Here is a 24,858-nt window from a genome sequence, read left to right as displayed (position 1 = left end):
CTATAGACTATAGTAGACTTGCTCACATCGAATTTTCAATCCCTTATTCTAGTATTCCCTACTCCCCAGCGACATTTGGACAAAAAAGTTAACTAACTTAATATGTAAGAATACTAGGTTAGAGTTAGACAATTACTAGCAAAGGATTGACAATTAATATGTAAGAATAAAAGTGTAAGGGATTGACAATATTTTTTTTTGGTTATTAATTGTTGTTTTTTGACAAAAATAAAATAAAATAAAATGTTGGCACATATCGAAACCATACCGAATTCATAAAACACTGGTATGGTATGCTATCAGTTTAAAAAATGTTCATACCGTACCGATACCGTACCAAATAAAAATTTTGATATGGTATCAGTATAGGACTCATATCGTCCCATACCGTACCGTGCATACCCCTAATCTTGAACACCCTAATCGGATCCTATTGGAGTAGTCCAATAATGTATTTGTTTCTATTTAATTGGGGCTCGTGGACTTGGGCTCCCATATTACCCAAAGAAAAAGAAAAGAAATTCTCAATGACCCATGCTAAATCTACCACCTTCAGCTGCTGAGTTCACCACCATAACATATTTTGTCCAATTTTTTTTTCTATTTTACCCTCACTTGCAAAATGAAGATGCAATCACCAACACTTATTCGGTAGTTATCTACTCAAACCTCCACCAATGTTCAACATATAACTACTGAATAATCCACCAACGCTTGATAGATACCTATAGAATGACTATTCGTTAATTATCTACCGAAACCTCTATCAATGTTCGACAGATAACTACTGAATAATCCACCAAAGTTTGATAGATACCTGTAGAATGACTATTCGGTGGTTATCTGTCGAAATGTAAAATTAAAAATTTTTAAAATAGGGTGGTAAATTAAGCAATTAAGAGTGATGAATTTAGCTCGGACCATTCTCAATTGCTTTGTAAGAAAACCAAGCCAGTAGGGACAGCCTTTGGTTTGGCTTGCCACGTGGATCCAACGTGGCCTCCACTCGCCTGGTACCTGGCCTCTTTAAAGAAGCTCCAACGGCTAGCGCTTTAAATTTGAAATCTTTTTGACGAAAAATTAAAATAAAAAAAGAAAAAGAGAGCGAAAGATTTTTGCAGTCCCAAATAAACCCCTTCTCTTCTTTCGTGAAGAAACAAACCCCTGCACTCGATTTCAGACCCAAATTCCCAATTCTCTACGTCTCCTAAATTCGAAACCCTTCTCTTTCCACCGCCATTTCTAGGGTTTCAATTCACAGTCAGAGTAATTGCCAATTCCTTCGTTCTCGCCCTCCAAATCAATCCCTACCACCGCAAAATCAAATTCGATATTTTCCCTTCTGCAATTTCTAGGGTTTCCAAGATCAAGAAACCCCAAAAAGGATGGATCTCCCGCAGGAACTGGACGATTACATCAAAGAATCGATCGACCACTCCTTGGGCCTCCCTGTATCGACACAAACTCTCCAATTCAAGCTTCGATGCTCCGAAGAAGCGCAGCAGCGGCTTCGCGATCAGTGCTCGTTCCTACTCTCCAAGTTGAAGGAGAAAGATCAAGTTATTGAGCGCGTTAAGGTTCGTGGATTTACATATAAATATAAGTGTATCTATATGTTTTTTTGTTTTTGGGGGTTGGTTTTTGATGGTTTTGTTGTTAGGCCGAAGCGAGTATGAATGCACAAGCTTTGAGGAAGTTCGTTGAGGAGAACCAGAGACTGGCATCGGAGTGCGCGCATCTCGTGAGCCAGTGCAAGAAATGGGAGAGGGAGTGCTCGCTCTACGACCACGACCGAGAGGCTTTGATGGATTTTGGGAACGAGGCTGACCAGCGCGCCAAGGAGGCTGAATCTCGTGTCCAGGAGTTGGAGGACGAAGTGAAAGAGTTGAAGGAAGCATTGCGGTTCTACAAGAACGAATACGAGATGTCATGTTCGGTAATTTCTTTAACCTTTTTTCTCTTGTCGTTAGTTTTTGATGAATTGAAAGAGAGTGAACTTAGTTGTGCAACGTAAAGAGTTTAGTCATTAGTTGTGCACTGTTTTCCTGTAATGCTCTTATGGGTGACTTTGAAACTGTGTAATTGAAGTTTGGTTATAACAGCTTGAAGAATTCCCTCTGTGTTTGTTGAAACGACATGTATGCTATTCAAAATACATTTTTGAATTTGAAGAATGTAAAGAATTTTAGTCATTAGTTGTGCAATGTTTTCCTGTAATGCTATTATGGGTGACTTTGAAGCTGTGTAATTGAAGTTCGGTTATAACAGCTTGAAGGATTCCCTCTGTCCTTGTCAATACGACATGTATGCTATTCAAAATACATTGTTGAACTAGAAGAATGTAAGACTTTGTGTAAAATGTGCTTTATATAATTATGTTTCTTTATAATTTTGAAGGTTGATTCATCTACTGAAGGCACAGCTATTGAAGAGAAACTACTGGAGTCTGTTTTAGCAACATTGATCAGTAAAGATGAAGCTGCGCCTGCACATGCATTTTTGGAGGCCAATAGTGGACATGAGTCTTGCCAAAGGTTGCTAGAAATGTGGAATCGGTGAGTGGATTTGCTATCCGTCATTGTTCTTTCCTGAGAGGTTCTAGTCTGTGGTAACATTCGAGTTTATGAATTAGAATGTATTTTTTGCAAAATCTACTGAGAATGGCTGCCCATATTCAAGTATTAATTTCTGATTTCTGAATTGATTCACTGATTCAAGTTTCTTCTTGTCAATGTGATAGCTTGAGGCCATTGTCTCAAAAATTGCTGTCACTAGTTGCTGAGGTAAAGACACTTGAGACAGATAAAGACCATTTAAGGATCAATCTTCGTACAGCTGAAGAGGAGGTGAGAAGAGTGAACCTTTTCAACTTTTTCTTCTCTCTCTCTCTCTCTCTCTCTCTCTCTCTCACATCCCATATTTATGATGTATGTAGGTCAAATTGCTTTTTGAAGAAAACAAAGTTCTAGATGAAGAGAACAAAAGATTACTGAGGCTGTACCACAAGGAAAGAAACCATTCTGGTTCTGGTGGAAAACATACTGACAGCGCATCTGCAAAGGTGAGAGAAAGGCAGATTTGTATGCTCAAGTTTGATATACTTCTTTAACATGTCCATCATGATTTATGAATGAAGGATCTTATGTTATGCTTTCTCCTTTGCAGTCAAATAAGCGAAAATCTAGCTCAACTATGATGAGCAGCCCAATTCAGGGGAAGATTGATTTCCATGACCAAGAATCAGCAAGACAGCCCCTATCACCTTTGCGCTGCAACTCCCCCAACTCTAGAATGCATAAGAAGTAATAGAAAACTGTTCGAATAGTCTGATGTGAATCACCTCTCATTTGTATTTTTTTTTTTTTTTTTTGGTATTCAGGATGGCATATGATTGATTGGGCTTAAGATTGCAGAATTTGGAATGACTAACCAATTTGTATGTAAGAGTCATTTGCTAAGTCTTTTAGTGAATGGGCATTTTTCTGCTCTTTTCTTCTCTCTTGAGTTTTTAAGGCCTAGCCATACATACAACTCATAGAATTCAGAAGGGAACACATTTTTGAGGAAGATCAGAGATGTCGAAATTGACTCTTTGGGGAATGTAAATATTAGATATGTCAAAATTTACTTTTTGGGACATGTCATGCTTGGCTTCACTTTTATTGCTTGGTTGTGCAAGTCAAATATGTGATGGATTAAGCTAGCTCTTTTGAAACTATTATATTATCGTTTTATCAGAGGTGAGATTATAGGGGTAGCCTTCTCTGGTCAGTGGTCATGGGTGTGGTATTGCCTAAACCAAGTTGGATGGTGCAACATGTATAAACTCAAACTGTAGTATATCTCCATCCACACTATTTAACACTTCAACAAATATTCACAAATACTTCTGATGTCAGAATTGCCCGCGATAAAAAATTATGAAATCCTTACCAGCCACTAAACTAGTCCGAGGCTGGTTGGGCTAGTTATAGCCCACAACTAGCCCAACCCACAGAATTTCTCTCTCAAGTATATTTCTAAAATCAAAGCCCATAGCCTACTTCAATCACAGCCCACAGTCCGAGGCTGGTACGGCACCGTTTAACTTACTGACGACATCGTTTTGGTTGGAACCTTGCCAGTCTCCCACTCGGTCTTTTTCGGCCTGTTCTTCCACAGTTCCACCTGATCCAAATTCCAAATACCCCAAAATACTTTTTTTTTTTGGCCAAGAAATACCCCAAAATACTTGCTTATCCAAAAGCTCATACACCTTCCGAACTTGGAGGTTCGAGCTCTGCTTAACAGACACAGCCAACATTCTTGCCATGGCTTTGCTTCGCCATCTTTGTTTCCCCACCGAACAACAACTCCTCCTAACAACTCTATCTTCTCTCAAAAACCCACTACACCTCTCCAAACACACACCCACTACGAGTCTCTCTGTTTCTGGGTCTCTTTTCTCATTCTCTCTTTCTCTCTCACACGCCCACAGTCGCACCTCTTCCATTAGGACCAAAAGGGTTGGCGGTTTCGTTTTCCAACTATCCTCTACTGCCCAAGAACAAGCAATTGCTGAAAGCCCAGTGCTGGAGCCAGAGACCGAAGAGGTTAGCCCAGTATTGGTGGAGCCAGAGACCGAAGAGTTTTCTGATACGAGATTGCTTGCCCAGAATGTGCCTTGGACTTGTACCCCTGAAGACATTCGTACTCTGTTCGAGAAGTACGGCACGGTCCTTGACGTTGAGGTTTTCATTTTTCCCTTCTTTACTTTGAAGCGGTCTCTTTGTTATTCAGTATTAATAATTGATGATTCTCTTTGATTGGTTTTGGTTATTTTACTGATGTGGGTTTTTGTTGGTTTGGTGTTTGGTGGCTAAGCTGGCTATGTATAACAAGACCAAAAACAGGGGTTTGGCATTTGTAACTATGGGTTCGCCAGAGGAGGCTCTTGAGGCTCGCAATAATCTCGAATCGTATGTAAGCATATTGGGTTCTGTTAGCTTCTGCAAATCTTTTTTTCTTGTAATTTTTGTTTTATGTTCGGTTTGGTCAGTGAGAAAGACTGCTAATTGGAAAAGCTTTTCAAATTTGGAAATTTTGTAATGTTTCACTATATGAAACCTGAGTGAACTAAGTACGTATTCTGGAGTGACCTAGTATTCTACTTATCTACATGACTGTTTTGTGTTTGTTGTCTTGGTTTTGAAAATTTGTTGCTTTTTTCTACCAAAAAAAATATTTATTGCTTTCTGAAACCACAAGAAGAAAACTTTAGTTCTTTGTTTTGTGTTTGCGTTTGCGCGATTGTGCATGTATTGGAGCTGAGTTTATTGGAGGGACTTTAACCTGTGTTCCACATTGGTCTTAACTTCAAAATGCAAGACTTTGAACTGTCATTCTTATGTGAGTAGCACATGAATACTTAAGGGCATAAGTGTTATCCTATTCCTTGAGATTGAGATCTATTGTTTCATCTCTCCTTTTGTAGAGAAAAAGTCAGTCAGTCAGTCACTGAAAGAGCATAAATTGTTATGGCTTGGAGGCTTGCACTGCTATGAACCTCCATTATCATCGTCATGCTAAAACATCTATGTGCCATACTCTCTCTCATGGTGCCATGCTTTTAGCACCATCTCATTCCTTCACTTTCTTCTTATCCGTCTTCCACCTCTACCACTGTTTTGTGATCTTCTTAATTCTATTGTGCGTACCTTAATCATTGTTCAACAAGCAGAGCTACTCTGGCATCAACTGCTGGAGTTGTGGAAGCCTTTTTCTCAATTTCAATCTTTAGTTTCCTCACCCATTTCGTTCGTTCGTTCTTCTTATTCTTCTTCTATAAAAGTTTTGGTGATAGGAGGAGAGTGAGGAAGAGTGGCGAATAGTCAAAAGAGGAGAAAGTGAGAGGGGAGTCCAGGAAGTAAAGGGAATAGAATTGTACAACATGGGATAGGGAGGTGCTTCAATGGAGCAATAGTTCAGTCCGAAAAAAGAATGGAGTGACAGTGGTGGTGGAGATGAGAAGAGGTTTTAGGAAAATGGAGAGGGAAGAAGGCAGTGGTGGTAGGCAGTGGAGGAGGAGGTGTAGCCGATTATAGGTTAGGGAACCAGATGATATGCTACTCATGTGACTACTGTTAAAATAAATTAACAAAAGGTCCGATAAGGACCAACTAAACACACCAATGATAGTTTAGGGGGTTAAGTGTCTCATTTGAAGTTCAAGAACCAATGTAAAAAATGAGTTATGTTCAGGCCCTTCAGGGACCTTCTTGAAATTTTTCCGAGTTTATTTGTGTTGTCTCTTTCACTTTTGGAAATATGCTAGATAAAGAAAACAAAAGTTCAACAAGTTTTTTTGCTCTGAAAAAGTTCTACAAGACTACAAGTTAATTTTATATTTGTTCCACTATATTTTGAGCAACTAAATATGTGATTACTTATCTTGCTTCCTTGCCATATTGTGTACTAAACGATTCTCCTATTTTTTGGAATAATTTACAGGAATTCGAGGGTCGTGTTATAAGGATGGCTTATGCCAGGCCAAAAAAGCAGAAGATTCCCCCTCCTCCCAAGCCAGTAACATTCAATTTGTATGTGGAAAATTTGGCATATGAAGTAAGAGCTAAAGATCTCAAGGAGCTTTTTAATTCAGAGGGTAGTAATGTTGTTAACGCAGACGTTGTATTCCAAGATAATCCCAGAAGGTCCTCAGGATATGGATTTGTGGGCTTCAAATCCAAGAAAGAGGCTGAGGATGCCCTTTCTGCTTTCCAGGGGAAGGTGATTTTCTGTTTGATAATTGTGCTCAATCATTTGAATTTATGTTTTTAAATCATGACTAGGGCATGAAACGTTCAAATTCTCAACTGCATTCCCTATTGGATTTTTAGAAGGCTATTTTAAAGTGAAGAATTCCCTTATAAGTTTTTGGTCTGCAGATGCTTATGGGAAGAAGAATTCGTGTGGCACGTAGTAAACAATTTGTTAAAGTTCCAACACCAAAGAGTTCACAGTTGGGTGATAAATCTACTGAATTGAATTCTACTGTTGAGCAAGTGAACACAGATGTCAATGATGAAAAGTGAATTTGGGGGGCACAATGAAATTTCTGTGTTTTCTTCACATCATGTTTGTTAAGGTATGTCCTCTCTTTAGATTGTGTTCTGCTTGTTTCAAACTGATATAGCTAGTTATGTTGTATGCCTGCTCAATTTTTTTGTCTAGCTTTGTAATATACATTTTAGTAATCACTAGTTAGGTCTTTGGGTGAACTATTGCATTCCTTTTTTGTTGGTTCACAAGAAAGTTTAATTGCATAGATTAAAAGTAAAGTGGGTATTCTTTCAAATGACTCATTGACCCAAAGTTGAAGGGAGGTTGTCACGTTTGGCTTTTCTCAATGCCTTTATTTTTGTGGACTTTATTCATGTTCACATAGAGTTTTTGTGGACCTCGTGACTGGTTCAGTTGCTGGTCTTCAATGCTGCACTGAACCAACCTCTCATCTTGCCCTCATTTTTGATACTCTTTACATCTTAAAGCTTATAAAATATGTTAGAATCTCTCTCTGCTTTGGATTTCCAAACTATATGATTCATTAATAACCTAGGGTTCTGGACTTCTGGTTAATGATTCAGGAAAAGTGCATTCAAGAACTAGTGGTTGTCTTGATCTTCTAGAAGAATTTGCTTGCTAACATACAGTTGAAAATTTTCTTTCCTGCATGTTCTGCAGTGAATGTTGGAAAAACCTAAATCCAAGACACCAAATTTTCTTTATTTTTTCATATTTCTTTCCTACAAGACATTGCTTGTTAATCCTTTTATTGCTTAGCCACACCGTTGACCTTTACCAGGAGGTTTGTGTTGTTTTATTAGTGGTAGACAAATCTGCGAAAAGGGTAAACAATAAGTTTGGGAACTACGTACATTTACATAATTTCACACTTCTAATCTTAGGAGAGAGAGTAAGGTGGAATATTTTTGCAGCTTACTTGCAATAATTATGATCATGCATGATATATGCAAGCTCTTGTTTGGTGAATCAAGCATTTTTGTTAGACAAATATTTACTCTTTGAAAAACCATCACAGTGTTTAAATAATCTCTCTACCTCCCTCTCTTTTGCAGGAACACTGTGTATTCTTACTTGGACTTTTCATGCGTACTTAGTGAGATTCTCACCTTGTTTTTTTGCGCTATATTCAGGGGCTTCCATCACTTGGTACTTAAAGAAGGTTTCTAGGGCCCTAGGGGACATACTGCTGGTTATGTAGGCTCACCCTTAAGCAGTGACCATAGTTTTGATAAACTGAGCTGCATGTACTACCAAATATTTAGTCTCTTAATTTTGATGCAAGGAATCACGTAACTTTTAGATTACGTAGTGCAAAAGTGCTTGCATGCAAATGGAATTCAAAAATGGATTCCAACTTTTAAGTTATTACAAGAGAATGACTTTTAGTTTAGATATTCTAGTTTGATAACTTCAATTCTGCACCCTTCAGATTTTATTTGCCTATAAAATGATTTTACTATTGATTCAGTGGTAGATCAAAATGGCGATATTGGTAGTCTCAACTCTTTCAACTCGAATTAGTATGAAATGGTGCAATCCAACAGGCAAAGAGACACTGTTTTGGTGTCTGTAACATATATTTCAAATTAGGATTTGAAGTGATACTTTATATGGCAATGTCACTTTTGGGTTAGATGTTTATTTATTATTTATTTTTGAGATCTTATTGTCATTCATCCAACATGGTATCATAATCTTCATCCAAAAAGAAATAAACATGGTATCATAATCAAGTCTCTCTCTTTTAGGTTCTTCCTAGATTATCAGTATTCAACAACCCATGACAATGAACATCAACAAAAAATCCCTCTAGCCTATGAAAGAAAATTTTGTAATTTTTGCACACATTTTTTAGTGTGAACTGCAGGGCCTTCCATTTAAAAAAAAACAAAACAAAACCAAAACAAAACAAAAATTGGTGGAGGCGTAAATAACAAATAGGCAGGGCTGGATGCTCTTGATGTTGAGATGTTACCTAAGAATTAGGTCTGGCATTATGCTTCGGAGACTTTCTGGATTTGTTTTGGATTGGATTTACTGTGTCCAGGTACAAATGATATACAGCTCTGGATATTGTCCAATTTCGATTCTCTCCTGGCTTAAACAAGCCAGTAGCTGAATCCCTTGTTTCGTTGTCACACTCCCTGCCTTCCAAAGGTGCCTAAAGGACGGGCCAGACGCAGCAGAGCGGCGACCTAGGAGCAGGTTCCCCTCCGGCAGGGGGGACAGGAGACGGCCATCTTAAGGCACACCCTAGTCTATTTCTTACCGAAGGCTGGAAGTGCTTTTGCAAATTAACTGTTGTGGTTCAAAGTAGGATTTTAATATTTTATATAAAATTGGCTTTACAAATTTACAAGTTTTAGCAACTTTCCCCAATGGGATATTTGCCAAATCTAATCTAAGTTTTTTCCCTAGCCTTTTTGAATAGTTTTGGGAATATAACCCTTGAATAGTGTTCAACTTGAGCACTATTCAAGAATGGTTTGAACACTACTTAAAAGGAGTTAAAGCTCGAGCATTATTAGAAAGTTAGATTTCTAAAACTCTAAAAAAAAAAATTAAAAGTTTTAAATGTAAACAAAAAATGATTGCTTTTCAAAAATATTTTTCCACAACTGAGGTTTGAAGTTTGAAGTTTCAAAAATATGCGTTTTAGGGTTTTAGGATTTAAGACTTTTGTCAGTTTTAAAATTGGCAACCTTTTAGGTGAGTAATGAAGCTTGCCAGATCAAATGGGTTGGGCCTTTCAAGGGCAGGTGGTGGAACACCATGGACCCTAACAGCCCTTACCAAACCCTAAGTCATCGAACCCACATCGAAAGTGACACACTGATGACTCTTGAAAAGTTTGGCATGTGGTGGGACCCACATGTTTTTATTTGGGTCATGCACTCATGCACAATTCACAAACAGAAAATCATGCCCATGACGACTTCTACTCACTTGTTAGGTGAACCGTTTTGCTCACAGATGTGACTTTCCAACCTTCATTCGTTTGGAATTAATTTTACCTTGGACAAGAATAAAATATAAAAAAATAAATAACTGAAAGAAGTATTAGTAAGGTCTAGTTCTTTTCATGCTTGCACATGGTATCAATCTAATGAAAAGTCTAATATAAACCCCAAACTTAGCATGTCAGTTTATCTTGAAAGCATTTATTTCTTTTCTTAGTTCACAATCCATTATTAAAGAGATGAAGGGTCTACCAACAAAGCCATATAAAAAAGATGAACCTTTTTTAATTTGATGATGAACCCTTTGATCATATGTAATTAATTTGGTCCATTTTGGTGCTTAATTAAACTAATGAATTAGTTTGAAAGACAACATTATCCACTACCTACATTATCACAAGCATTAGGTATGAAGTCTAACCTAAGTCATCCCCATGCAATGAGTTCCTTTGCAGAACTTTTGCATTGCAATGGAATTAAATGGACCAAACTCTACTTACTCCAACCCTTTACACTATTATATAAGGGGCTCCTACTCTATAGAATTATTATCACAAAAGGGTTCTTCTTTTCTCTTAATTTCCTTCTCTGTTTTCTGATCAGCTCCCTCATAGACTCATATTTGCCCAAAATGGCAAGCACAGGGGCCAGAATTTTGGGTATTGTCCTAGTATTTTGCATGGTCATGATGCCAAGCTTAGCCACTGTCTACACTGTTGGAGACACTTCTGGCTGGGCTAGCGGTGTTGATTATAGCACTTGGACTAGTGGCAAGACCTTTGCAGTTGGTGACAGCCTAGGTAAACGCTTAATTACCTCTTAGCTAATTCCATTCTACATATAGATGCATGTTTAAACAAATAAATGCCATACATACTTCAAAAACCACATGTATTTTACAGAAAAATGTTTTCTTATGAGACATGAAAATTGTATGTTTTGTTGTTAACTGTGAATCTAAATTATTGATACATCTATGTATGATTCCGTATTTACAGTTCGACGACATATATATCATACCAATTAAACTGTTGGACAAGAGAATGTTGGATAATATTCTTTTGTTTACAACATAATTAAGAATGTTATGTTAATTATAAGACCATAAATCAAGATTCACAGTGATGGACCTATCCTAGGGTCTGTAAGGACTATAGCCCTACCCACTTTTCTTTTCTTTCAAAATATCAAGATTCACAATTTGATAACATTGCTAGGTCGTTAATTAAATTGTCCAGTAAGATAAGATTTGAGAGAAATTAAGAATGTAACCCCAAATCTTGGCTTATAATTAAACTTAAATTATATCTATGTTTCATTGTTTCCTAATTTTATTTTCTTTTTACATGGTAGTGTTCAACTATGGAAGTGGATCACACACAGTGGAGGAAGTGAGTGGTAGTGACTACAACACATGCAGTGTGGGGAATTCAATCACAAGTGACAGCAGTGGCGCCACCACCATCCCTCTCAAGACCGCCGGGACTCACTACTTCATTTGTGGTGCTGCTGGGCACTGTGGGATGGGCATGAAGCTTTCTGTGACTGTAGCCTCTTCTTCTGGCAGCAACACCACCACCACTGTTAACACCCCTGCAGCTTCAGGCACCACACCCACATCCACAGGTGCAGGGACTAGTCTCTCTGCCTCTCCTGTTGTGGCTTTCTTGACTCTTACTTGGGTTGCTTTGTGTATGTTGCTTCTTTGATTCATAGGCTTTGTGGAGTGTTGATTAATTGGTTACTTGCCAGGACAGAGGCAGTGCTTTCTTTTCTTCTTTTTCAGTTTGTTGGCTTGTAATTTAGACCATTTTAATGGTGAGTAGGTTGGTTTCAGAGGACTAAATAATTAATGGGACTTATATTTATGGAGCATGATTGAGGTTTATCAATATTTACTTTACATCTGAAAAGTTTCCAATAATTAAAATAAAAGAAAAAAAAATTCTAAGCCCTTAACCAAATATATTCAACAATAGTAAGGACCAAAAGTGCTAATTGAAGTTGAATTTTGGATTCCTAAGCCTTACTTGATGAGGGTATAACAATATCCTCTCCAGGTTTTTTTTTTTTACTAAAGTGCTAACTAAAGTTGTATTTTAAATTCCTAAATCTTGCTTAAGTATCCTAAAGCTCCCCAGCGCATGTGAAATTCGGGATAACACAACAACCCCGAGAACCTAACCCAACCCACCCCACTCGACAACCCCTCCCCTCCCCTTGAAAGGTACAAGAACAATCATAGTTAAAGCAAACCTTGTTAATTAAGAATTTGGTAATTTTCTATGACTCTATGAGCAGTGGCTAAGCTTAGGCCCTCAACAACCCCCTCCCCTCACATCTTTGTCACATTTCTGTTGGGTTCTTGATTTTGAGTCATCACTACCTGTTTTTGTTATTCGAGCTTCAGGTTTGACAGGTGTAGTGCTCCTTTTGGTCTTAAATTTGTAATACTATGTACTTTTCCTCAAGTAAAGAAAATTTAAAACTTACAAAGAGAAAAGGCTAAAAAAAAAAAAGAGTTTAGGTAACAAGAAATAAATAAATGAAACTTTCAATGAAAAATGATAGTATAAGAGAAAAAATGAAAAAACTAAAATTTGGAGAAGATAGAAGAGAGAAGAAAATAAAAGAAATTTGACTTCTCATGGGCTAGGCCCACGAACCGGCTCATAGTCTATTTAACATTGAATAAAGGGCCAATTGGTCAATACTAGACCAGGATGTTACATCACAACCCAAATATGAGATGAGAAATGAGATTAGGGTTTAGGAGCGGCCCCGTTGAAAACTTGTGTCAAATATTGTGTCAAAAATATGACACAGATCCGCCCCCATCTCTAAATAGCGTGAGAACATTTTGGTATATTGGAATTGAAAAAAACCAAATTTGTTCCAAATTATAGCATAGCAGCTCCCCATTTGAGATATGCCTACTTTGTGGAGTAGCACACATATCAAATAAACCAGTGATATATAGTCCAAATTTTCCAACTTATGTGACATTTTCACCATAACATATCAAATAAAACACAGCGATATTTATCTTCAGATCTCAAAGTCATGGCTATTGTTGCTAGGGGTCGGCAATGGGCCGGGCCGAGCTAGCCCGGCTCAAATTTTTCGGGTTCGGGCCGGGCTCGGGCTTGAATGATAGAAGCCCAATAGGGCTTTCGGGCCGGGCCGGGCCGGGCTTGGGCTTTAATACACAAGCCCAAGGCCCGCCCATCGGGCTTTGGCTTGCGGGCTTGGAGGGCCGGGCCGGGCTAGGCCCAAACGGGCGGCCCAAATAGGCCCAAAGCCTGTTTAGACACATATATATGTTAAAAAAAAAAAAAAAAAGATTTGGCTATGTTGTGATTTGAACATGAGACCTCACATAATAAACTTCAACTCTCAACCAACTGAACTGACCAGTTTATTTGATAAGTTTGTGAATCATAACATATTTAATAGCTTTTTCGTTTGTTTACTTCAATAAATTATTAATATGCTTATTAAGTTATTCTATAATACTATTATGTTAGTAATAGTGTAATACCATAAATAATAAACTTTTAAAATTATATACAACATTACAACTATAATAAAACATAAATGTACATATGTTTTATTATATATTTTATTACATATTTTTATAAACAAACGATGCAATTGTGTTGTCAACGATCCGAACCGTTCAAATTTTAGTTCCTCACTCAAAGATAATTCGTGCAAAAAATTAGCTTAATCGGAGATGTAAAAGTGACATAATGGTGGTCGAATTAATGAACGATCATGGTTTTTCTAATGATGATCGAATGGGTAGATGAATGTCGATTTAGCCGATTTTTTGTACGGATGATCTTTGACTATGAACATAGAAAATGAACGGATCAAATTGTTGAAATCACGTTGTGGTCTTCATAATTATGGAAACAACAAGGTTTCAACGGAAAAGTTATTAGAATTATACTCTTCAAGTGTATTTATATGTAGAAGTTCACATATCGATCGTGTTTTCAACGATCCGAATCGTTCAAGTTTTAGTTCCCCACTCAAAGAGAATTCTTGCAAAAAATTAGCTTAATCGGAGATGTAAAAATGACATAACGGTGGTCGAATTAATGAACGATTGTGGTTTTTCTAATGATAATCGAATGGGTAGATGAATTCCGATATAGCCAATTTTTTGTAAGGATGATCTTTGACTATTAACATAAAAAATGAACGGCTAAGATTGTTAAAATCACGTTGTGGTCTTCACAATTATGGAAACGACAATGTTTCAACCGGAAAGTTATTAGAATTATATTCTTCAACTCTTCAAGTGTATTTATATGTAGAAGCTCACATCTCGATCGTGTTTCCAAGTTTTCAATGATCCGAACCGTTCATTTTTTAGTTTTTCACTCAAAGATCATCCCTGCAAAAAATTAGTTCAATTGGAAATGTAGAAATTAGATAATGGTGGTCCAACTTATGAACGATCGTGATTTTTCTAATGATAATCGAATGGGTAGATGAGTTCTGATTTTGCTGATTTTTTGTAAGGATGATCTTTGACTATGAATATAGAAAATGAACGACTCAGATTGTTGAAATCACGTTGTGGTCTTCACAATTATGAAAACAATAAGGTTTCAACGAGAAAGTTATTAGAATTATACTCTTCAACTCTTCAAGTGTATTTATATGTAAAAGTGACGTAACGATGGTCGAATTAATGAATGATCATGGTTTTTTTAATGATAATCGAATGGGTAAATGAATTCCGATTTGGCCGATTTTTTGTAAGGATAATCTTTGACTATCAACATATAAAATGAACGGTTCAAATTATTAAATTAATGAACAATCATGGTTTAATAACTTTAATTATAGTTGTATTATAAAAGTTGTATATATACATATACATTTATGTTTTATTATAGTTGTAAATTTGTAATGTTGTATATAATTTTCAAAGTTTATTATTTATGGTATTACATAGTATAGTTTACACTTTACACTATTACTATTTACTAATATTATAGAATTATATAATAACTTAATAAGCATATTAATAATTTATTAGAGTAAACAAACGAAAAACCTATTAAATATGTTATGATTCACAAATTAGACAAATAAACTAGTCAGCTCAGTTGGTTGAGAGTTGAAATTTGTTCTATGAGGTCTCAAGTTCAATTCATAACATAGCCAAAATCCTATATTTTTTTTTATTGAAGATATTAAACGGACTTTGGGCTTCGGGCCGGGCTTTGGACGGGCCGTGGGCTTCAAGGGGATGGCCCAAGCCCAACCCAAGAAATTTTCGGGCCGGGCCGGGCCGGCCCAAATGTCGGGCCAAATCGGGCTTCGGGCCCAATGGGCCGGGCGGGCTTTGGGCCTTGGGCTATTTGGTGAGCCCTAATTGTTGCCCATACCATGTCAAAAAAATTTCCTGACATGGGTTTAAACTTTTCAATTGAAGCAACAAAACCAGAAACCTTCTAAGAATCATGAGTAGGAACATGTTTACCAAATTACCACCCAAACGCACAACACGTTCATCAAAACACAGAAACCAAAATCAATCCAAGAGCCTCAAACATACATGGGATTGATCATTGGTTCCATCCTAATATTTGAGAACATCTACAATGCAATGCAGACACCATATGCACTCTAATGAACAAGATTGAACCGGTCAATATTAGAAATAAATCCGTATACATCCAATCCAATGTTCAAATATCGTTCCCTAAGGACAATGCTTGGGTCACCCACTCACCCCTAAGGGGTACCTAATTTTCATCCAGCTCTAACCCTAAACAAATATAAAATTACCAAACTATAAACCTTCACTCTTTCTGTCTTTCTTTATTTTTTTTCTTCCTAAAGCTCTTTGCGTGTCTGTGGCAAAGCACGTGGGTCTCTAAAGCTATGCTCTACTTTTCTTCACCTAACGACAAAACCAAACCCAGTTTCACGAAAAATCGAACATCACCAACTCACACTCCCAACCAACCCCACTCTCCACTGTCCGTATCAAACAAACAGACAAAAACTACCTCTTCCCCACGTCCTCACCGATTCTCAACTCAGATGGATTAAAAAACTCATCGTCAAAGACTTTCAATAATTAAATATAGGATTCAAATATTCAATCATAACAGAACTAATTAAATCCATAATCACCAATATCAATAATAATAAAAGTAATAATAACAAAATACTAAACAGAACCTCCACCACATGATCAAATCAACACCGTCCATCCAATACCATCCTAAAATTAAACTAAAATAATAAATCGGCAAAAATAGTACTAATAAATTCTACCACTAATATACGAAAAACTCCGGGATCTTGTTAGCCAAACACTGAAAACCCTCCGCAACTAATAGATCTACAGCAAAAACGACGTCGCCAAGACGACCGCGGCTACAGACACGGCACCGTAGACTCTGTTCAAACCGGCTCCACCAGTCGGAGCCTGAGCAGGAGAGCCACCGGCGCCAGCCGGAGTGACGTCACCGGAGGGGGACGGGCCCGAAGCCGAAGTCGGTGGAGCCGGAGGAGAGCTGGTCGGAGACGAGGTCGGAGCCGAGGCCGGAGTAGAAGTAGTTCCTGTGGGGGTTGGAGCTGAAGCCGAAGATGGAGTCGAAGCTTGTGTAGGAGCCGAGGTAGGAGAAGCGCCAGGAGCCGGGGTCTTAGCCGGTGGAGCCGCCTTTGGTGGAGTCGCGGTAGCGGTTGGAGCACCAGTCGGCGCGGCTCCGGGGGCTTGAGCCAGAGCCGAGCCGGCCACCAAAGCGAACATCAACACCAACGTGAATGCCGAGCGAGCCATTGTGGAGAGTGGAGACCGATCAATCGTAACTCGTAGAGAGAGAGAGACTGAAAAAATGGAGAGAGAGTGAGGGTTTGGGGTTTGGACAGAGATTGTATGGAGTGAGACAAGGAGGTAGAGAGGGGTTTATATAGGGGGAGGGTTTGGGGGACGCTAGCCTACGTGTAGGTTCACGGATAGTTACCGTGAGCCCTCAGACAGCTCAGGACTAGACGTGGTCCGTGCATCATTGAATCATAGCTGTGTGCCGTGTCAACGTCTTGTACTTTCCGTTTCCGTTTGTCCAAAAAAGACGGGCTTCACTAAATTTACGGGCAAGCCAAATCGCAGCCGTCCAAATTGACATCTGGAAAACGCGTTTGTTTCAATACGGTGTGTGAGTCACCGGGGGATGATACTAATTTGGGAATTATAAAATTTTTCACATTCTTGTATTAGCTGAAATTCCGTGTAAATTTCGGGCTTTGTCCCCAACTTAACAAAAATAAAAAATTTTGTGAAAGTTATGATTGGTACGTCCAAGTTTTTTATATTGTTAAATTTTTTATACCTGAATATTTTTTTAATTATTTATTTATTAAAAAGATTGAAATTTACATTTTTCTAGCATCCATTTGATTCAAGTTTTAGAAATTTAGGAATAAAAAAATTATTCAATTCTCATGTTTGATAAGTACATGCATGATAAATTATTTTCTGGTTCATGAGAATCTGATGCTTCCAAAAGCAGAAAAATGAATCATTCCTCTTAGCATGAGTTTGATTTTACCTTCTCATGAAAAATCATTAATTATGCTTTTTCAAGATCATTTTAACCCATTTTATTTTTTATTCCTGCACAAATCAAAATGAGAATGGAAATAAAAAGGTATATACTGGTTTGCTTTCTCAATTATCAACACAAGAATGTGAATCTTATATTCCCTTCTCTCTAAAAAATTATATTTCCTTCTTAGATAATTCATCAGAATTTATTTCTCGATAATTCATCATAATTTATTTCTCAAGAATTCAATATTTTAATTCTAGGAATCAAACGGGCCCTAAAGTACTCCCATACTCTAGTGCAAAGCACAAAATAGAAGTTCGCACTAGAGTGAGCATTTCAAGACATTATTGATAATAATTTAATTAGTTTTGGCATATGTAAAAGAAAATTTTAGTTATGATGATTCTTTTGTTTTTTTATCTTTTATTCTCTCTAATTAAGAAGAAATATGAGATAAATTTAAGAAGAATGAAAGAGGTGAGGAAGAAAAGAACAATAATAGATAAATTTAACATTGGATAGTTTATGCCTATATTTCTTTATTTAAAAGCTATTTTATATGTTCTTCGTTCTCTTTCTTTCAATATGTCTCATATATATGTCCTATAAAAAAAATTTTTTTTGAAAACTTCATTAACTTAACGTGCTAGAAGACTTTGGAAGATGCGCGCATATAGAAGCTCATTAATTAAGGTACAAAATCATATCAAGATCGAGATTACCTTTCTTGATATCGTTTAATTAGTTTCCAAATTTCTTTCCTTAATTCCTAGCGTATAGTAGCATAGGATTTCTTGTATTATAAGAATATCTTTTCTTGTACAAATATAAAAACAATTCACTATGGCTAATTGGGCCTATATATCATGCATAAGGTTCAAAAAAGTAATTAGTTTCGTATTAACTTGTTAACTAATAAGTATTAGAGTATTTTTGTATATATACAGTACAAATAATACGAACACTAACCACCATTTTGAGCCTACAACACAACGTGATTCATAATTCAACTTATTCATTTTAACTTACTAACTGGTTAACTCTAGAACGCTACTTTATATATGTATACATATATATATACGCTTAGTCTAATGAAAAAAAAAAAATTTCTATTAGTATGCTTGATGTAATGAAAAATTTTCTATTATGCGTGTATATATCTATCTTTCTTATCACGTAACGAGAAAGTTAATACAAATGGAATATACACTGATTATATAAAAGTTTTTCTCATAAATTAAAACTTTTGTCCATTTTAATTGAATTTATCATGTCCAATCTCAACTTCCAAATGAGACCTTGGTGTTTGCAGCATTCAATCACACTACCAAGAAAAGTAGTATTTTGATTAGTAAAAAGCACCTTCAATGTCCGATAATCTTTTGGGCTGTGCTAGGGTGCCCTACTGACATAGAATTTCTATATATGTCATTAGAGTAGTTAATATTGTTAAATATATCTTATATTTTATTTGTCACGTAAACTTTTGAAAAAGACTAATTTAACCTTTTCTATAATTTTACAAAATTTAAATGAAAAAATTATAAAAAAGAGAAAATTTAAAACTAAAATAAAATAAGAAAAGAAACCCAGCAGATTTGAGAAGACATTTTTTGGAAAACAATCCAGCCACTGTAGTATATATAGTTTTAGAAAGATCAAAATTTCAAATAAAATGGTAAGTGCGATTATATCAAAATGTTTCCATTGATCAAACTTTTGAATAAAACCTAAACCTATTTACCACCCAATTGTTGGAGATATATGGATGCTAGTGGCCAGCCCACTTCTTTTGCAAGTCGGAGGAAACTAGTTGTAGGGGATTAAGAGCACTATTTCGATCATTTGATGGCATACATGTTATCATGGACATTACCATTGACATCTATTCCTTTAAATCCAATTTCCAAAGAGTACAACAGATGGCGGATCGCAGATGAGCCTTAGAGTGTCAAAAAATTATAAATTCTTTGCAAAATAAAAATTAAATTACAGCCCTTGGATTTGAGTTGGGTGATGGTTTTTTAGAAAAAATTATATTAATTTGATATAAATATCATTAATGATGTGTCTAATCTTCAAAATAAATAAATAGTGACATGTACAATTTACTTTACCATGCACATAGAATTAGGGCACAAAATCTTTTCCCTAATCTTTTATTGTTATTGATCTAATAACCAATTTGATTTCACAAGATTATATAGGATTTACATAGGCAAATGCAGGGATAGGAAAATCTCTTTCATTAAGTATGTTATCCCACATTATAAAATTATGGTTTATAAGGAGTTGGACTCTCCTCTTATTATCGATATATTTTGGATTGGATACTCCAATTTCCTTCCTTAAAAACATATGGTGCGGCTGCAGCCTGATTGTCTCACAATACTCCTTGCAAACCAGCAAAAAAGTGAAGAATGAAGATTTTAAATCCAAAACGTCTTAAAACCAAAACTCTGATACTATACATTAAAATTAACAAATGCGCTTCATCTAGTTCAACGATAACACAATCACAAATTAATAACAAGCAGCACACCAGAAACTCATATCCGATTGACCAAAAAGTCAATAACAAAAGTACATGGTTTTTGTTTTAGGTCTCACAGAACTGGCCCTGTTATGTTTTTTGTACGACGGTCGCATGTGACCTCTTTCTCTCAACATACACGTAAATCACATCATATAAAAGTAGTTTTCATATACATGTTAGGAAAGGGTAGTCACATCTGACCACAAAATGCATAAAGGTTTCATGATAACATGTCATATATTTGATAAAAGAACATTAATTACCCTATATATACAATGAAGTGATCCATTAGGACTTTGATTATCGATATGCATGCTTTCACTGGAAAGGCTCCTCGGGGCATCAGCTTGAAAAAATGTCCCTAAACATGGCACTTAATCTTGGAAAGGTAAAAAACAAACATGTGACTGTGTATTGCATATAAGAACCTACGACATAAGAGAAGGTTGATTAACTGTGTATTAATGATCTACCCCTATTACATTATAATTTGTTGGTCTAAACTTACATTTCCTTCATTCTGTTACCCCTGCCTTAATTACACAAAAAACTTTGATACAGTTATATGACATACAATCATATTTAGTAATAGAAACTTTGTATCTTAAAAATAAAAGATGAACCCGTCAATTAATTGTTAAGAGTGAAAAAAATCATTGTTATGTAATGAGCAAAATTTTCATATAACAGGTGTAAAGACTTTATATATTTATCTCTATCATCATGTAATGAGAAAAATAAACATAAAGAGTGTAAACATCGGTGATATTTGTTCTTTAGAGAAAGATCTCACATAAAAAATGTGAGGTCTTGCTAATAGCTTATAAGGGTTTGAGTTATTCCTCACATTACCAATTGATTTTGGGATGGATACGTAGATTTTTTCTTGGTATCGGAGCAGGCTATCCACGTGTTAGGCTTGAGTGATGCCACACGAGCAGGGGAGCGTTGAGAGAAAGACTGAGCATCGAAAATGTAAGGCAATTGATTTTGAGATGGATAACTAAATTTCTTTTTTGTTCGGTCATTTAATAGCTAATTTCAAGAGTTAATTTGATACCGCGTGGTCAACAGGTGGTGGTTGGTAACTTGGTATGCAATGTGGGTCGGTACAAGAATTGGTACCAGACCAGGGAGAGGGAGGCGTATCTCTGTCACAACTCACAAGGCTTAGCTAGCTGTTACTGGATCGTCTCATACATATATTCTCTGTGGACCCCACTCAGTCTGATAATATTTGGTCTTTTTTGGGATTTCTTATTGAATCTGTGAAAGACCAAATCTTTGGCTACGACAAGAGCATTATAACCCAACACTACTCTCCTTCCCACATCTAGTTTCCACATAAATATAAGGAGAAGAATATACAGACAGACACTAATTTCTTCAATATTGGGACAGAGACAGAGAGAGTCGTAAAGGAACAGCTTGTACAGATGGGAAACTTAGAAACGTACCCTTTGCTTTGCTTGTGGACCTGTGGTGATGGGAATCATGTACATGCATCGTGCTTAAAACTCTCTCTCCCTAGCTCTATGAAAATGTCACCAACTTGACAATGGCAATCACATGCATGCACAAGGTTATTTATTGACTGCGTGTGTTGTAAAAAAGTAATACTAATAAGGTGTAACAGTTTGCATATACTAATAGGGTGTAATTGTTGCTATTAAATAAATTTAGGTATTCATTCTAAAATTAGTTGGTAATATGGAGGAGAGGTTTAAGATTTTTATAAATTATTATATAAATCATAGTTTTTTAATATAAGATATTTCTCACAATACGCTCTCACATATAGCATCACTTAATCCTAACACATAGACAAATTTACGTAGCGTAGTAGTACGTTCATGTGGTTGTTTCCAACACATGAATAGCATGCACCCTAATACCATAAAGGAATTTAAAGATTTTAATAAAGGGGGGGGCTATGCACACCACCCTTTTGTGCTGAGTTGACCACCTTTGCTTAGTTCACCACCCCCATGTATAATTTTTTAAATTTCTACTGAGTTAACCACCCTAAAATGACAGAAATACCCCTAATTTCACAAAATACATCATTTTTTCTATCTACACCCACCTACCCCACCCAAACAACACACCACCAATATACCCCACCCCTGCCTACCCGCAGACCCCACCCCCGCTTACACACCACCAGTCGCCGGTCCTCCCCGCCATCGCCGGTCCTCTCCTTCACCGCCGATTCCTCCTCTGCAATTTCAGGTGGTTACTTTCTCCCTCATACTCTCCCTTACTCATTCTCGGTGTCACTCTTTGTCAACACTGAAATTTTCCGGTTTAGGATTGTGTAATGCATTAATATATATATTTGGCCTTCCAATTACACAGATATTTGATATTTTAGACAAATTAGAATGAGATTTTGAAAGTGGGTGTCTGGATCTGATTTCGAATTTCATTCGGTACTGGTGTACCGAAATTTCTTAACTTGTTCGGAAGTATACTGTCGAATTATTTCAAAATATTCGATAGTATACTTCCGAACAGAATTTGGTGGAAATGTGTTTACAAATTCATTCGGTAGTTCAGTTCTGAATTATTTACATTCATTCGGTAGATATCCTCTGAAATATCAAATATCATTCGGTGGGTCTCTGTCGAATGAATATATTGATTTAACTATTGGTGGTTCCATTCGACGGGCATCTGTCGAAACTTTGATATATGTTCGGTGGGTGTCTGTCGAATGGGTCTTAATATTTCGGTGGACATCTACCGAATGGATCTGAAATTTTCGGTAGACATCTGCCGAATGACATGAATATAAAATATTTTTACATACACTTTTCTCTTATTCTATATTTCATGATAACTTATATTCTATGTATTCTAAACATGATTTCAATTTTTGAATATAGGTATGGATAAGAGAGGGGCATCTAGAGGTAAATCTTCTCGAGGCGAAACTTGTAGAGGTAGATCTTCTAGAGGTGGTGCTGCAAATGAAGATCGAACACGTCCTACAGCTTCAGAGAGGCGTAGGAAAACGGGCAAAACTATTTACCAAGAGAGGGGGGATGATGTCCAGCCGGAAGAGAATGTAATAGAAGATGACAACAATGATCCAGATGGGCCTTTCCCTGGAGGTCCCACTGATATGTCATTGCTTAGGAGCTTTAACAGTCACATTGCTGCCTCCATTTGGAAAAATGAAGTATTGTAATATTGTAATTGACTTGTGGCTTGTTTTTGAAAATAGGAACGTGAGCCCCTAAGATGCATATCCAAAACAACAAAGCTGCGCACATGGGACTTGTGGAGTAGAAATGATAATAACAATGTGAAGGGGTATGTGATTAGATCTGGGCTCGGACCACTGGTGTCATGCTCGTACCGTACTGTTGATAAGGTAGTTGTCTCAGCCTTTGTTGAGAGGTGGCAGCCTGAGACTAATACTTTCCATATGCCATTCGGTGAGATGATCATCACACTAGATGATGTGTCAAACATTTTGGGAATTCCGATTGTGGGTTTATCACTTTCTACACCCCCTCATGATCATATTGCATCAAATTTGTTATTGAGAACATACTTAGGGGTGAGTGAGGCAGATGCCACATCAGAGTTGGATGACTATTCTGATGAGTATGTGCGTCTTGAGTGGTTACAGTCGACGTTTGCACATGTGTGTGATACAGATGATGATGAGCTAGTGAGGTGTGCTGCTAGAGCCTATTTATTGTTCTTATTGGGATGTACCCTTTTTGCCGATAAGACTGGCATAAGGGTACAAGTCCAATACCTAAGATTACTAACTAATCTCGACACCACTAGCCAATATGCATGGGGTGCAGGGGCCTTATCTTTCCTGTATCGGCAGTTAGGTGTTGCTTCTAGGTCTAAGGTTAAGCAAATGTGTGGATATATGACCTTGTTGGAGGCATGAGTGTATGAGCATATGCACCATATTGTTAGTTTGGGCTATGACATTAATTACTTAGAGAGTAGCCCCCGTGCGCTCCGATGGACTCCGAGGAGGGATACTGGGACAACTTGTGAAGATGTGCAGAAACTGAGACAACGACTTGACGATTTGAAGGCGGATGAGGTATATATTTATAGTGATAATGAAAAATTAGACTTAATTTTGCATTTGTTGCTCTTGGATGAATTATTTGATACTAACTTTCTTTTGTTTTTTTTCTTTCTTCAGGTGATATGGGAACCCTACAAATCCAGTAGACAACAACATCCATTACTGGATGTGGCATTCTACACAGGATTGATCAAGTGTTTCGACATTGTGGAGCCGTATTATCCCGAGAGAGTCTTGAGGCAATTTGGACGGGTACAAACGATCCCCCCTGCACCACGTGCTCCTCAGCTCAGCGTGGTGGACGAGGTGCTTATGCGCAATCGTACAATCCCTTTTACGAGTACTTTGATACTACGTGGGAGAGGTGGCCGGACCACTTATTGTCTGAAGATAGTCGCAGTGTAGCAGTGAAGGCTCCATCTGACACCGTTGACGGCTACCTCCAGTGGTTCCATTATTTATCTCATCCGTACATCCAAAATCCGGCACTTAGGACTGCATTTGACCCCCACAGGACTGTGGCACCAGGATTTGGCAGGGTATGGATCCAAAGGCTTAAATTTTGAAATTGCTGGCGAATATTGGCTTATATTTTGGCATGGTATATAAATTGTTGCTTATATATGATTTTGTTACTTATAGGACTGT

General features: G+C 37.0%; 3 protein-coding genes across 4 annotated transcripts; all 3 read left to right on the top strand.

The window, feature by feature from the left end:
* Positions 1 to 1,175: 1,175 nt before the first annotated feature.
* On the top strand, positions 1,176 to 3,306 carry LOC147279545 (uncharacterized). The gene is made up of 6 exons (XM_086251996.1): positions 1,176 to 1,577; positions 1,661 to 1,936; positions 2,398 to 2,555; positions 2,741 to 2,846; positions 2,936 to 3,061; positions 3,166 to 3,306. The coding sequence occupies exons 1-6, from the start codon at positions 1,386 to 1,388 to the stop codon at positions 3,304 to 3,306; spliced, it is 999 nt and encodes a 332-aa protein (XP_086108122.1). The 5' UTR covers positions 1,176 to 1,385.
* Positions 3,307 to 4,214: 908 nt separating this feature from the next.
* Positions 4,215 to 8,455, top strand: LOC147279544 (RNA-binding (RRM/RBD/RNP motifs) family protein). 2 transcript variants are annotated; one of them, XM_086250908.1, is made up of 5 exons: positions 4,215 to 4,730; positions 4,864 to 4,962; positions 6,490 to 6,768; positions 6,927 to 7,126; positions 8,196 to 8,455. In XM_086250908.1, exons 1-4 carry the CDS (start codon positions 4,311 to 4,313, stop codon positions 7,071 to 7,073), a joined length of 945 nt encoding a protein of 314 aa, XP_086107034.1. In that variant the 5' UTR covers positions 4,215 to 4,310; the 3' UTR covers positions 7,074 to 7,126; positions 8,196 to 8,455. The 2 variants fall into 2 exon arrangements, with proteins under 2 accessions (XP_086107034.1, XP_086107033.1); XM_086250907.1 differs by having other exon boundaries at positions 4,217 to 4,730; positions 8,118 to 8,455.
* A 2,144-nt stretch (positions 8,456 to 10,599) lies between these two features.
* Positions 10,600 to 11,866, top strand: LOC147279543 (blue copper protein-like). Its single transcript, XM_086251731.1, has 2 exons — positions 10,600 to 10,825; positions 11,379 to 11,866. The coding sequence occupies exons 1-2, from the start codon at positions 10,657 to 10,659 to the stop codon at positions 11,732 to 11,734; spliced, it is 525 nt and encodes a 174-aa protein (XP_086107857.1). The 5' UTR covers positions 10,600 to 10,656; the 3' UTR covers positions 11,735 to 11,866.
* Positions 11,867 to 24,858: the final 12,992 nt, after the last annotated feature.

The sequence above is a fragment of the Dryas octopetala genome, chromosome 7 (assembly GCF_963921425.1).
Source record: "Dryas octopetala chromosome 7, drDryOcto1.1, whole genome shotgun sequence".
Taxonomy (NCBI): domain Eukaryota; kingdom Viridiplantae; phylum Streptophyta; class Magnoliopsida; order Rosales; family Rosaceae; genus Dryas; species Dryas octopetala.
The sequence above is the reverse complement of the archived record's forward strand: the minus strand, read 5'-3'. Positions and strand labels throughout refer to the sequence as shown.

Bases quoted from the DNA above. Each gene is read 5' to 3' on its own strand.
- LOC147279545 (XM_086251996.1), top strand. From the start codon at position 1,386: ATGGATCTCCCGCAGGAACTGGACGATTACATCAAAGAATCGATCGAC. The intron at 1,578-1,660 runs GTTCGTGGATTT...TTTTGTTGTTAG, and splicing joins AAGTTATTGAGCGCGTTAAG to GCCGAAGCGAGTATGAATGC. The intron at 2,847-2,935 runs GTGAGAAGAGTG...TGATGTATGTAG, and splicing joins TTCGTACAGCTGAAGAGGAG to GTCAAATTGCTTTTTGAAGA.
- LOC147279544 (XM_086250908.1), top strand. From the start codon at position 4,311: ATGGCTTTGCTTCGCCATCTTTGTTTCCCCACCGAACAACAACTCCTC. The intron at 4,731-4,863 runs GTTTTCATTTTT...TTGGTGGCTAAG, and splicing joins GCACGGTCCTTGACGTTGAG to CTGGCTATGTATAACAAGAC. The intron at 4,963-6,489 runs GTAAGCATATTG...AATAATTTACAG, and splicing joins GCAATAATCTCGAATCGTAT to GAATTCGAGGGTCGTGTTAT.
- LOC147279543 (XM_086251731.1), top strand. From the start codon at position 10,657: ATGGCAAGCACAGGGGCCAGAATTTTGGGTATTGTCCTAGTATTTTGC. The intron at 10,826-11,378 runs GTAAACGCTTAA...TTTACATGGTAG, and splicing joins TGCAGTTGGTGACAGCCTAG to TGTTCAACTATGGAAGTGGA.